At 42.6% G+C, this 13896-nt stretch overlaps 1 protein-coding gene across 1 annotated transcript; it reads left to right on the top strand.

The window, feature by feature from the left end:
* Nucleotides 1-2841: 2841 nt before the first annotated feature.
* LOC138633156 (clathrin interactor 1-like) lies at nt 2842-12606 on the top strand. The gene is made up of 12 exons (XM_069719237.1): nt 2842-2987; nt 6515-6619; nt 6856-6952; nt 7687-7795; nt 8031-8273; nt 9039-9207; nt 9572-9788; nt 9871-9952; nt 10079-10156; nt 10334-10656; nt 10923-11097; nt 11634-12606. The coding sequence occupies exons 1-12, from the start codon at nt 2947-2949 to the stop codon at nt 12032-12034; spliced, it is 2040 nt and encodes a 679-aa protein (XP_069575338.1). The 5' UTR covers nt 2842-2946; the 3' UTR covers nt 12035-12606.
* The last annotated feature ends 1290 nt before the right edge of the window (nt 12607-13896 follow it).

Below are 13896 nucleotides of genomic sequence, written 5' to 3'. Positions count from 1 at the left end.
TTAGATACCTGTGAGTTGTTGTTTGAAAATTACCTCTTAGTGCCCACAAATTAAAGATATCTTTATCACACTGTATCAATATGAACAGTTTTAAGGCAATTAAATCTTCAGATAGAATTGATCTCTTTAGCTTTTGTGAACATATTGAATATCCTCAAACCCAGAACCTTAACAAACAGAGCAAGTCACTTCTCAGCAAAGAAAAACAGGATTATTTACATCTGTTAATACAGTTCAGTAGAGTGAAAACTGAAAATCACAAATAAAGAATAAAAGAAGCAGTCAAACAAAGAGATGCCACAGATGACTACTTGATCAGCAACACGTCTTCATTTTGTTCTGTTCCTTTCTTCTAGACCAGATTGGGGACCTAAATAACCGAGCCAATTTATCAATAATAAAAGCTTTGGCTGAATGAGAGGATGAGCCAAAAACGCTCTCAGCCATGAGCCGAGATGCTGTAGACACGAGACAATAAAACAATCATATTTCTGCTTGTCCATTTTGAATCAATAAACCTCCCTAACATACACTAACAATAAATTTAAAACCATTGTAATCATTGCTGTGGGTGTTTGCGCTAGCCAAGAGTATGAATAGTTACCCATCTGGTGGAAGTGTTTATGATCGTTGCTGATGTTATTTATTTATTTTTTCTTCTATTGGTTTATTTGACCTCTTTACACTTTGTAAGTGTATTTTCATATTTCAATGTGTTTGAACTACTTTTCTCTTTTTGTTTTTTTTTTAAAACAAATTGTGCTCCATTTTGTATAACTTACTGCTCACACAATCCTACATCATTCTTGTACACAAACCTTTCATGAAACTGGAGTTAGACGTGGCCGGGTTAACCTCAAGACTTCACACTGGCACGTTTTCACCTCAACCACCTGTCATCCTTGTGAGAAGCGGGATTCTTTCACTTGAGACAATTACGTATTAATCCAGTCATGTCATACACAACACACGCAGGTGAAGGAGAATCCTCATTACTCCGTGTTTAGGGTTAAGGTCAGGGTGTTTAGGCTTGTTAAGAAGAAGAAGAAGAAAAACCAGCTTCACGTCCAGGCAGTCACTTCCACTTGTGGCCGCCCACACATCCATAGGGCCAGAGTGAAGCTGCATCACCATGTTCATCCACACTGTAATTAAAAACACCACGAGGGCGGATAGCTCTCTGTGGGTGTTGATCAGGTGATCTGTACTGATATTAGCTGCCTGCACGTGTTAAAGTGCATCGTCCTCTCTGTCCAGGTCATCAGCAATTATTAGAACACATTAAGAGAAGCATGATTTAGGACGTTTTCTCTACATAAAAACCGTTAGTTACAAAGTGATAGGGGTACTTAATATATATATTTTTATACAAACAGCATGAATAGGGTGGAAATGACTCGTGATAATTGAATGTACGTTAATGCAGGATTGTTCAGTCCCTAATAAACATGACAAACACATATTTATCCCAACATCACAGAGAATCTATACAAGCACAGTTTCGAGGTGGGTACCCAAGGAAAAAAATTCCCTGAAAGTGTTTCTGTGACATAGAAATAACAGTAATGTGACAAATGTGGCGTCAAGGCAACGTGGACCTTTGATCACCAAATCGTATCTGTTCATCCATGAGTCCAAACGCCAAGCTATACCAATAGCAGATGTTAGTCATTCCCTTAAATTTTGGGAACTTTTCTACCACTCAGGGAGCCATTTGGGAACATTTTTGTCATGCCAGTAGACAATTGGGAAACCTGTTCATGCCATTCAATAGTCAAACTGGCAGACTTTAATCATGCCCTAACATGTCTCCATTTGGAAATACTTCGAATGGATGGAAAAGGTTAACCGAACGCCAAAACTTTAATGGCAATTTTATGTCATCACAGCATTTTGCAAACATTTCCAGTTAGCACATTTATATATTTTTTTTAACTACGGTATTTACATGCTAGTGACTGGATATTTGGTATATTTATTATTTTGTTTTTTCTTAAATTCTTCTGTTCTTTCTGTCCTGGAGCAGACGTGAGTGAGTGTAGCATCAAAATTTCCCTGTCATTATGGGTTGTTGAGTGCAGATTGGTTACAATGGAAAATGAGATTTTTATTAATCTCAAATTAGATGGACAACACAATAAAGGTAGAAAAAAAGTGAGAGGGTCTGAATACTATTTAAGTAGACTCTTAATGTATAAATACAACAGCAAATAGATTTGTCCATTTAGTTTATTTTAGAGTCAGAGGGTGACAAACATACAAAATCAGCTTTGGAGCATCATGAAGGTCTGGGGCATAAACTGTTTGTAAACGAATTTTTAGAAAAGCTGATAGTAATAGAGCAGCTACATGGGGAAAAAAATAACAAACCTTTTATATAACCAGTAAAACATATTGAATAAATGAATAATAATTTGGGTTATATGTTTTTACACATACGAATATTAAACTAACTACTGAGTCTCCAAAGTCCCGGTCCCCACACGAACAACCAGCGGGCTCCAATGTCCTCGAGCAAGACAGGACAACATAAATGATTTATCTATTTATTATCCTCACTGCCCCGGTGTTCCATTTGCTTTGTGCTTTAACGTTAAAACTAAAATGATCCAATCCTTTTTTGTTGTTGTTGTTTTTTTTTTTAACTTGGGCAACGTGTGTAGAGTGCGCATGTTCAAGCCGCCGGCGACGCTCCAGTGACGTAGACAGAGAACGACGTTTCCGTAGCAACTGGGGCCGGTCCGTTAACCGCAGCGGCCGCTGTACTACCGGAGCTTTTATTGAAGGTGGAGAGGGGTGGTGGTGGTGGTGTGTGCGTGTGTGTGTGTGTGGGGGGGAGGAGGAGGATTGTCGTCGGTAACCGGATACCACCCCTGGCTTGCTTGGGCGTAGAGACGCGGGGGCGACGCAGCATCGAGGCGGCGAGCCCGCAGTTTCCGTGCGGAGATGCTGAACATGTGGAAAGTCAGAGAGCTGGTGGACAAAGCGTGAGTACCGGGCGAGGAGCAGGTGGAGCTCTTTGCGCTAGCCGGAGCTTAAACCGCAAAGTGGCCGCTGTGCTAACCGGCTAAGTGAAGGCGGCTTCAGCCGGGCGGCATCAGCAGCTTTTTACCGCTGACAGGAGAGAGGATACGGGCCGTGACGTCACGCCGATAGCCCTCAGCTGTTAGCTTTGACTAGCTGGCTAGCTGCCAGTCGGTTAACCTTGTGGCATAAATAATAATAATAATAATAATAATAAAAAAAAACTTTAAAAAAAAAACGTGCGTCTTTTGCAGTGGCATCTCCCGTTGTGCCCCCCCCCCCCCTCCATTCTCCCCCCCACCCTCATGTCGTTTCATGTAACATAGGCCAAGAGAAACATACTATGTTCAAACCGGAAATGTGTTCGTTTCTGATCCAAAACAAACGCTACCCGGTGAGCTAATTCTGCTAGCGTCGCTAAACCCAGGTCGGGTGTGTTCTTGTGTGTCCTGTTGAGAGCTGCTGCGGAATCACGCCCTGTCCCACCCTCCACCTCCCCCACCTCCACCCTACTGATGCCCGCCACCTCCGCTGTGCAGTCAAATAACGTTAAGCCCCGGTGGGGGAAGCTAAGCAATAATAATGGGAAGATAAGTGGTTAACTATTGATTTGTGAGTCGTAAATTTCCCTGCCGATTAGATCCCAATCATCTCTCACAGAAGCTCCACCGGTCTAACTAGGCCCACAACCCCCCCCCCCCCCCCATCCTCCCCCCTGTGGTCCTGAACAGCAAAGCTTGTCAGCCAAGCAAACACATCGTACTGCAGTAGCTAATGTTGGTGTTGCAGCTCACTACATCGTGTTGTTTGTTTGAACACTGCACCACGCATGCTTCATTGTGGTGTGGGTCTTTGTGATGTACAATGAGCAGCATAATGTTTACAGTCATTGTGCTGGTACCCAGCAGGAGCAGGACGAACAACAGCTTCCTGTCTTGTCTGTTCCCGGAGACGTATTGAGCTGTCTGCCTTATGTTGCTGAGTAAAACCCAAACTAGTATAAAGTTGGAAGATGGACTAAGTGACTCATTCTTGTTTTTTTTTTTACTGAGATGAGTTAGTAGAGACGAGCAAACTTGTGTTTTTGGAACAGGTCCTTTTATTTAGTAACGAACAAACACCTATTGATCAAATGAACTCGGGTCAGATTTATTTATGTTGCACATGTAAACACAAGTGCTCAAACAGAATTAAAATAATCAGATAAACTTGGACATAAGAAGAAATAGGAAGTAAATACACAATTATATGAAGAATTTAAAACAAAATCAAGCCAAAGCCAACACAGGAGGATGTACGAGCAAAAATTTAATAATTTAGATTTTGCCTAGTGTGTAAGAGCCAGGGAAAAATGGTGACAAAAAACAGAATTGGCTTCTTTTTTTTAAATTCCAATCTCACCAGTTTATCAGTTGAACTTTTTATATTATCCTCTGGAATTTTGTCACAGTCACATTTATGTGGGAAACTAAAACATTATTAGCTTAGTAAAGGTAGAATTTGCAGCTGAGCTGTACTGCATTGCATTATATGGTGAAACCTTTGTCACTGAAAACACTGGCTGGACACCATCTTATTTTGTTGTAAGTGTGTTGTTTGTTGATATTTTCTCTCAACTATCTTGATCTCTATACTTTTTGTATAGTTACACGGTTACTAGGAGGTTACAGCTTGGTGAACTTGTGCCATGTCAAAAACATATTTTTTTTTATGGAGACTGATGGACATTTACATACAGTTTGGAGTTTATTTAAATAAAGATAATGGTGATGATATATATAGTAGTTTGTCTTGCTGTTAGATGAAAATATCTAAGGCCCTCTCTAGAGACAGTGTTTGTTTTGTCTGTTCTGGATTTCTGTAGAAACATGGCGCAATACACTAGGGAACATATAATTATGAATATTATAAACCCTTTTTGCCAATAGATCACCCTAAATCCAGCACCCTGTTTTTACTGCCCACATCACGTCTTTGGTTTTTCATATTTCCAATTTCAACCCTATAAACAAAGGCAGTGTTCAAACATCGGTCATAGAAGATCTATATTTCACTTTGACTGTCAGCTCATAGTTTGAGAAGCTAGACTGTGGTATGTTCCAGCTTTTAAAGGACCGGTTACATTGCAAGTGAGGTAAGGATAAAGAGAAAGTACACAGCAGAAAATAACATTTAGAACAGATAAATGATGAGACTGAAAAAAAGGAGATAAGAGGAGGGAGTTCTCAACTGAGCTTTAGATGGAGTAATGGACACCAGCTCCCATCAGCTGTTGGTTGTGCCTGGCTGGGCATGATGAACAAACTCTATTATTGATCTGCCTCAACAGAGCTGCCAGTGGCAGCCTTTCTTTTCCCGCAGATTAAGAGTCACGCTGATGTATACTGTACCATCTGTCTCTGTCGTATCTACTGACAACAAAACTGTCAAAAGCAGCTTCTGTAATGTACAGACGCTCTTTATTCTCCTCTAGCTGGGAGGGTGGCAGAGCTCAGAGGGGAGAGAGATGGAGAAGAAAGGTAGGAAAGGAAAGCAACTGCTCATGATTAAAGGAGTACTGAGAGCACTGGAGGTCGGGTGAAGTAAAAAGCAGGAGATGAAACGGGCTTGAAAATGAAGACGGAGCAGCAGATAAGACAGAATATGGAGGGAAGAGTGTTTATTCAAGTTGCTGGTTTTTTTTGCCAGCTGTCTGTAGAGCAAACCATTCCCATCAAGAGATGTAACACACACACACACACACACACACACACACACACACACACACACACACACACACACACACACACACACACACACACACACACACACACTCACTCACACACACACTCACACAGGAAAACAAACACAACAGCAGGTGAACCCACAAAAACAAAGTGGGCAGGAAGCAGACGACATTGCTTATGGGCAGGTTTGGCTCTGTTTACCTCATTGTTCTCACACACACACACACACACACACACACACACACACACACACACACACACACACACACACACACACACACACACACACACACACACACACACTTCCGTGCACACAACTGTGTCATCTCCCTTTGTGCCCCAAATGGCTTGTTTATGTGTAGTCCCAAACATGCATGTCTGTCACCTGAAGGGCATTTATGAAGTGCATTTATTTTTCAGTGAACTGAGACTTAGTTTACTCTTTTTAACTCAGTTGTATTGTGTGTATTCTGCATGCATGCATTTAGCTATTTGTTGTGATAATTCAGTTTGTCACAGTTTGAGTGTGTGGCGTGTGCCTCATCTGTGAGGTGTTGTGTAGCAGTAGTGAAGTGGAGACTGTCAACGTGGAAGTTAGATATAACAGTTGACCTTCATTTATTTTTGTGTTTTTCATGTGTAAATATGTCCGTGTGTGTTTTTAGTTATCTGCCTTTGGGTCTGACTGTCCTCTGGAAATGTTAACAAGTCACAATTGTTTTATTGGTGTAATTTATGAAGTAAATATATGTTTGTGTCAACAGCACCAATGTGGTGATGAACTACTCGGAGATCGAGTCCAAGGTGAGGGAGGCCACGAATGACGATCCGTGGGGACCCTCTGGACAACTAATGGGAGAAATAGCCAAGTAGGTGTAGCACACACACACACACACACACACACACACACACACACACACACACACACACACACACACACACACACACACACACACACACACACACACACACACACACACACACACACACATGCTTATTGTACGTGCACGTAAATGCATGCACATAGTGCGTAAACAAGTAAGGCTTATTATCTACAGGCGCTGCTCAAATGATCGTGCTTAAACAATTGTGTTTGTGTGTGTAGATCCACCTTTATGTATGAGCAGTTCCCAGAGGTGATGAACATGCTGTGGACCAGGATGCTGAAGGACAACAAGAAGAACTGGAGACGAGTCTACAAGGTATGTTTGCCCTCTGGTTGGCAGGGCGGTCGTCTGTATCTGTGTTGTGTTGGGCTGTGCAGCTCGTCTCTGCATGTTTGGTCAGGATTTATTAAAGCAGAGCCTCAGTGCTTCTTTGTGCCTGCAGTCAGACACCCACATGGCTTCCTGTGTTTACACAGATGACTGGATCAAGACACTTTTTTTTGGCTTGTTGACTCACAGTTTTTCTTTCCTTTTATTTTAAACCAACAGTTTGTGTTTTTAAAACTGCAGTCAACTGATTCACTTTACCTTTTACCATTTTCCATTGCATGACTGTACATGTGAGGAGCAGTGATTTCAGAAGGAGCAGTCAAACCGTTTGATTATTCTAATGTCCTGGAGCAGTTTCTTTTGCTCCTTGCTTAGTGATTTCATATGCATACACTATGTATATGAATCCTTTATTATGTTGTGCAAAGATCAGAGCAGTACATCTTAACTACACTAAGAGCTGGTGGAAGACTGATCTTCAAAGATGATTAATTATGGAAGAGTCAGAGAAGAGTAAATTATAAAAAAAATTTAGAGCGCAATTAGACCGAGTTTAAGAAGGGGTACGACTCAACTGTCGGAAGAGAACATCTATTTATTTAAGACAGATTATTTCTCACTGAGCGCTGATGACTGCATCCCCTCATAGTTAACTCTCTTAGTGTCTCACTACAGCTTAATCTCTTTCTATCTTTCGTATCTCCATCTTCCTCTCCCAGGCCTTACTCCTGCTGGCCTATCTGATCAGGAACGGCTCAGAAAGAGTCGTCACCAGTGCCAGAGAACACATCTACGACCTGCGGTCTCTAGAAAACTACCACTTCATTGGTGAGTCTCTACCTCTTTGTTGGTTTAATTTCTTATTGTTCTTTGATTTGTAAATTTGAGAATGTATGTGGTGGCAGCTGAAATTTAGACGAGGTGGGTGACACTGGATGAAAGGTCAGGGTGTCACAAAAACTACTATCAGCAAGAGATGTCATAGCAGTCTGGCCAGTAGGCCTCCTGTTTTAGTCTTCTGTTTTTGATTGTGTATGTTTTCTGCACCTCTGTCTGTGTCCAGATGAGAATGGTAAGGATCAGGGTATCAATGTTCGTCAGAAGGTGAAGGAGATGGTGGAGTTCATTCAGGACGATGACAGATTGAGAGAGGAGCGGAAGAAGGCCAAGAAGAACAAGGATAAATACATTGGAGTATCCTCCGACAGCATGGGTGGAGGAGGCGGAGGAGGAAGCGGAGGAAGCGGAGGAAGTGGAGGAGGAAGTGGAGGAGGAAGTGGAGGAGGAGGAGGCAACTTTAAGAACTGTAAGTGATCCACAGTGTCTCCTTTGAATATAATAACACAACTTCCCTCATCCAAACTTGTTTGAGGATGTTGTGTATAGCAATCTAGAGAGCTTTGAAATGGGTTCTAAAAAGTTAAACTTGCGTTCCCTGTATTTACATGAAAACGGTAAATGTCAGTGTGAGCAGAGAAGGGGTGGATTGTGGCTGCAGGAAGGTTGATTACAACTCAGACTCACCGTGCAGTGTGAGTTAACACATCGTACATGTTTAATCAAATTGGTACACTGTCTACCAAGCTTTCAAGGCTAACCCTGCTGGCATGCAATAGCTGATGGACAACGACTGGTGCAACGCTAAAATGTTCTGAGCGGAGCTCGCGCCCTCCTCTTATTTTCATTCCTGGAGTATGCCGAGATAAATGGACTTCTGACAGGAAATGTTTGGCTCACAGGTCGTACCAAAACCGAAAAAAATCTCATACCAAATCGAACGTTGCGTACCAAACAGTTCTGGATGAATACACTCACTTTTACATTACTAATTCATTTGAATCATTTATTGAACAAAAATACAAAATATTAAATTGTACATTCTTTGACTTTGGACCGTTAATCAAACCAGCATCGAGAAAATGACTAATTGGAAAGTAAAATCATAATTTGCTGCAGCTCTAATGTTTTTGTCTGATTGAAGATTTTGCGTTATGTTTATTAAACACAATGGTCACACCAAATATGTACTCCCTCTCTGTTTCTCTCTCCTTTTCTGTCTGCTTCCTTCCAGCCAATGAGTTGGATCGCAGTAAGTGGGATGAAGACTGGGATAAGAGCAGAGGAGCTTTCCCCTTCAGTGAGAAGCTCGGAGAGATCAGTGATAAGATAGGCAGCACCATCGACGACACGCTCAACAAGTTCAGAAAGAAGGAACGAGACGACTCACCTGACAGAATCAGGTGAATGTACACACAGACACATATACCTGTTTACACCACGGTCTGAGCAAATGGTTGTTGTTGTTTTTTTTAAATGGTTTGAGGATGTTCACCAGTTACTATCAAGAGTAGCCAATTGGATACTGAGAGTGAACAAACATGAAACAATGCAAAGAACAACCCACTCACTGCACATCAGAGGGTTCTCTGCTACTTTCTCAAGTGTGTAAAATCTTTACACCAATGGCTCTCGGATTATTTATTACATTATCAAACAATAATATGGAAGGAACACTGCACAGACATACAATAATTGCAAAGCAATGCAACTGTGTGTAGAAAAATCTCCATAAGTGCTCATACATCCCTCGCCTGGTTGCCATAGTGATAACGAGGAGGACCGTGCATCGAGAAACGGAAGGCAGGAAACCGTCGAGTTCAAAGATGAGGAGGAAACTGTCACAACGAAGAGCATCCAGATCACACAGGCAACAGAGACCACAACGACCACCACGCGGAAACGCAGCGGAGCGGCGAGCAACAAGACCCTGGACCTCGGCGCTGCAGCACACTACACCGGAGACAAGAGCCCAGAGGAGAAGGTATTCACACTCTCCTCCTTACGTGACACACATTTTCAACATCTCTACATGTTTAATCACTGTGTATCTCTACTCGCTTCAGTCCTCAGTCAGACAGTCTTCCAGCGGCGGTCTAGCTGACCTGCTAGTCATTGACCCTTCATCCAATCAGAGCACTTCAACAGGTAACCACTAACTACTTCCAGACATTTTTTGTCAGACAAGAAAACTCAGAAAGCCCTTCTTTTTTTCTTTTTTTAATATATATATATATATATATATATAATCAATATTTGTGTCCATCCACTCAGGTGGCAGTTCAGACCTCATTGGAGGCTTTGCTGACTTTTCCTCTCCGGCAGCCTCGGCCAGCCTCCCCACCTCCACAGGTAAACACTTCTTCCCTCTCTCAGCACTACCTGTATGACAATATACTTTGACTCAACAAACAAACACGTTGCACATGCTCTTTATTTAGAGTGTGTGGAAAAAAAAATTAAATTGGCATTTCCTGTCAAAATGTTTTCTCACCACAACTAAAAATACCACCACTTTCTTGGGGTCAGCTGCTGCACCATCCAATGGAAATGGAGAGTTTGGGGACTGGAACGCCTTCCCGGCCAATCCTCCTGCTTCGTCGAGTTCTGGCCCCTCCCAGCCCGTCACTGACCTGTTCGGCAGCGTCCAGTCACCCGCGGCCCCGGCCTCAAATCCCGCCTCTGTCCCACCTTCTGCTGAGCTCTTTGACCTGATGGGCGGAGTCAACCATCAACTAACCAATCCACACACAACACTCAGTGCCTCTCAGAGCATGACTTTCTCTCTGGGGGGGATGACGCCAGGAGCATCCGTTGCTATGCCCACCATGCCTCTTTCTCGCTCTCAACAGGTAGGTGTGTACCACACCTGCACACGTAGCCTCTATTTGTCTCAAACTCGAAAAACTGGAAACCTGATAGACAATCCCACTGAAAGAATAACGCGAAGGCTTTCATGTGTATTACATCGTACAATTAGTAGCCTAAAATAAGAGTGTAATAAAAATATGTCCTTAGTCCTTTACAGTATGTTTCTCTCTGCATGTTCTTTCTTTTATTTTTCAAGTACAGTGATCTTTTGACTCACCTATAGACAAACGTTTGTAATTTGTCTCAGAGCATGGCATCTCAGCAGCCAATGGGACAGCAGCAGAAAGGCGCGGTCGGAGGTCAGGGATCGTTAGGGTCGACCTGGTCTGACCCTTCCGTCAACATCAGCCTGGACTTCCTGTCAGCAGGCCTCAACTCCACTAAGACACCGCCCACTCTCAACAATATCATCCAGCAACAAGGTATCATGTTCCATACTGGAAGTCATTTTCTGTGTGTTAGACAACATGTGGGTTTGATTATTATGACTTCTGCTAGGTTACAACATTTGTGATGCAGATTACAAATAATTCACAGATTTAATGGGATATGTTGTAGTCAGAAAAAGGTTTTAAATATATAGTGCTGTCCAAAAGTGAAAGTAAGGATGCCTGTAAAAATATTGCCATGCAAAAATAATTATTATTCACAAGTTAACTTTACACAATATGTAGTAAACGGGGGGAAAAAAACCTGAAATAAAACCACATCCTCCCAAGTAAACTTTCACAGTTTTACAAGGTAATTGACTGGTCGGTTGTTATAAGCTTCTTGCCACAGTTGCTTCTGTCTGTGTGATGTCCATGATGTTGAGATCGGGTCTCTATAGGGGCCAGATTATCTGCTGCAGGACTCCTTGTTTTTGTCGCTGAAGATAGTTGCAACAATGACCTGCTCATCGCTCCATATAAGACTTTATGAACAGAGTGGTAATCCCTGCCCATATGTGTCTGTGCAGGAGTGCCTCCCGTCAGCCTGTTGGCCCAGAATTTCGGGGGACTGAACCTGAGCTCACAACCTCATGTGACACCCGTCAGACCACCAGCCAATCCCATGATGGCAGGCAATGCCATGACGATGGGGATGCCTGCGTCAATGGCAACTGGCATGCCCGCCTCCCTGGCCGTGGGCATGCAACCTTCAATGACCACGGGTTTACAGGGTGGACTTCCTGCAAACCAAGGCATGATGGGAATGAACATGAGCATGAATATGGGCATGGCCGCCCCTGTGATGATGGGTGGTATGGCTGGCATGGGAGTACCAGGAGTAGGAATGGGCTTAGCACACTCCATCACCCCAGCCGGGGTCCCACCCAAACAAGATGCCTTCGCTAACTTTGGCAATTTTGGGAAATGAAGGTTTGGAAATGTGTGTGTGTGTGTGTGTGTGTGTGTGTGTGTGTGTGTGCGTGCGTGCGTGCGTGTGTGTGTGTGTGTGTGTGTGTGTGTGTGTGTGTGTGTGCGTGTGTGTGTGTGTGTGTGTGTGTGTGAGAGAGGGTGAGTGTGCATGTCTGACATGATGAGAGTGTGAACCACAGAAGGACTGCTGTACTTGAAGACAACCTTGCATGTTACTCTCTCTTCTTCTGTTCCGTTTGGTGAGCTGGCACCAGTGATTGGTCACCGTCCCAGTCCGCCGACAGGATCTTTGAGGTAGAGCAGGACGCCCACTGGTGCCCCTCACCCAGCGATAATTTGATGGGTGAAAGTATGTCACACAGCGGAGACAGGAAGTGCAGGGAAGGTATCAACATCCAACCTCCGGTCATTACTTCCCTGTGGGAGGAAAGAAAAAAAAAAAAATTCAACTTTCAGTATTTCTCCCTCCATTACAAAAACTCCCTGCAAAAAGTTGTTCTCTGTCACTGCTTGGAGAATTCAATCGGTACAGTGGACTCAAATAAAAATGGCATTGCTGCCTTAATTTTGCATTGTAGCCTGAGATATTGTGTTTCATGTAATTCTAACTGAATTCAATCACAATGTTTAAGCCATTCCATTATTGCCAGGGGGACTCTGCTACATTTTCCTTGTGCATCTGGAGTACAGAAAATCTATACGATGGTCCTCCAGCAGAGGACAGAGTGAACGTACGTGTTGAAATAACTCTGGACGGTCGGACTTATTCTTGAGCCATACTTGGGAGGAAGAATTACATATTACATCTTTATTTTTCTCTCCTCTCCTCTTTTAATCTGGTTTGTAGCAGTTCACAACAGATGGATACTCAGTAGGTCAATAAAATCTTGTTGATGTTTAAAAGATAACATGAACTAATGTACCTAAAATACTATTAGGCTCTTTATATTACAATAATTGATTACTATTAAAAGTGATACTTGTCCTTTGATTTCCAGTTTGGGTCAGATTAATGCCTAATTACAGGGTCAGTCAGTATTTTATTCAGAGTACTCTTCACTGATATTTTCTTCATGCTTCCATGTCCTTGTGTCACTTCAGGCACTTCACTGAAGGTAAGAATTGCTTTCTGTCCCACGTAGATCCAGTCTTTTTTTTTTTTTTTTTCTATTTTTGCATATAGACACTGGTTTATGGTGCTAGGTACCGAATAAGTATTCTGTTACTGGCTGTGAGAAAGTAGTGTCACCCTCTACAAGACTGAAAAACACAATCCTGTACATGTTCTTCATGTTTACAGCAGTGACACAAAGCAGCGTTTTTGGGACACCCCAGCAATGCACCTTTAATTACAAAGTATTCTTGCCAGCAAACCATTTTTCACCTTGCAGCTCACTTGGTGGTGTCCTGGCTACTTGCCTGCACCTCAAAAATATGTTTTTGAAAATAACTTTTCCTACATTTGACATTAAACACACTGGAGAACTTTTCTTTCAACTGAGTTTTCATATATGATGCCTATGGCTAGCTAAGACCAGTCCAAAGGGGTTTTTGGGGTCTTGAAAGGTTTGTGTGAGAAATGAGTGAATGAGTGTGTGTGTGTGTGTGTGTGTGTGTGTGTGTGTGTGTGTGTGTGTGTGTGTGTGTGTGTGTGTGTGTGTGTGTGTGTGTGTGTGTGTCTGTCTGAGATTTTGTGTATGGGTGTAGTTTTCTCTGTTTGATGTGCAAACACAGCTAAGCAGAGTCTCTTGTCATTTTCTGAGGCACTGCACTCCAAATGACCAAATCTTTATTTTGTTACTCTCAGAAGGATAATTCCGTAGCTTTTAGTTGATTAGTTAACTTGTAAGGTTATGTTCA

This window comes from Brachyistius frenatus, unplaced genomic scaffold (assembly GCF_029030835.1).
Source record: "Brachyistius frenatus isolate BFR_SWC_R1_liver_20210118 unplaced genomic scaffold, ASM2903083v1 Contig_5, whole genome shotgun sequence".
NCBI lineage: Eukaryota > Metazoa > Chordata > Actinopteri > Embiotocidae > Brachyistius > Brachyistius frenatus.
The sequence above is the reverse complement of the archived record's forward strand: the minus strand, read 5'-3'. Positions and strand labels throughout refer to the sequence as shown.

Excerpts from the sequence above, each read along its gene's own strand:
- LOC138633156 (XM_069719237.1), top strand. The coding sequence starts at position 2,947 with ATGCTGAACATGTGGAAAGTCAGAGAGCTGGTGGACAAAGC. Across the intron at positions 8,274-9,038 it reads AGGAGGCAACTTTAAGAACT|CCAATGAGTTGGATCGCAGT; the intron begins GTAAGTGATCCA and ends GCTTCCTTCCAG. Across the intron at positions 11,098-11,633 it reads CAATATCATCCAGCAACAAG|GAGTGCCTCCCGTCAGCCTG; the intron begins GTATCATGTTCC and ends GTGTCTGTGCAG.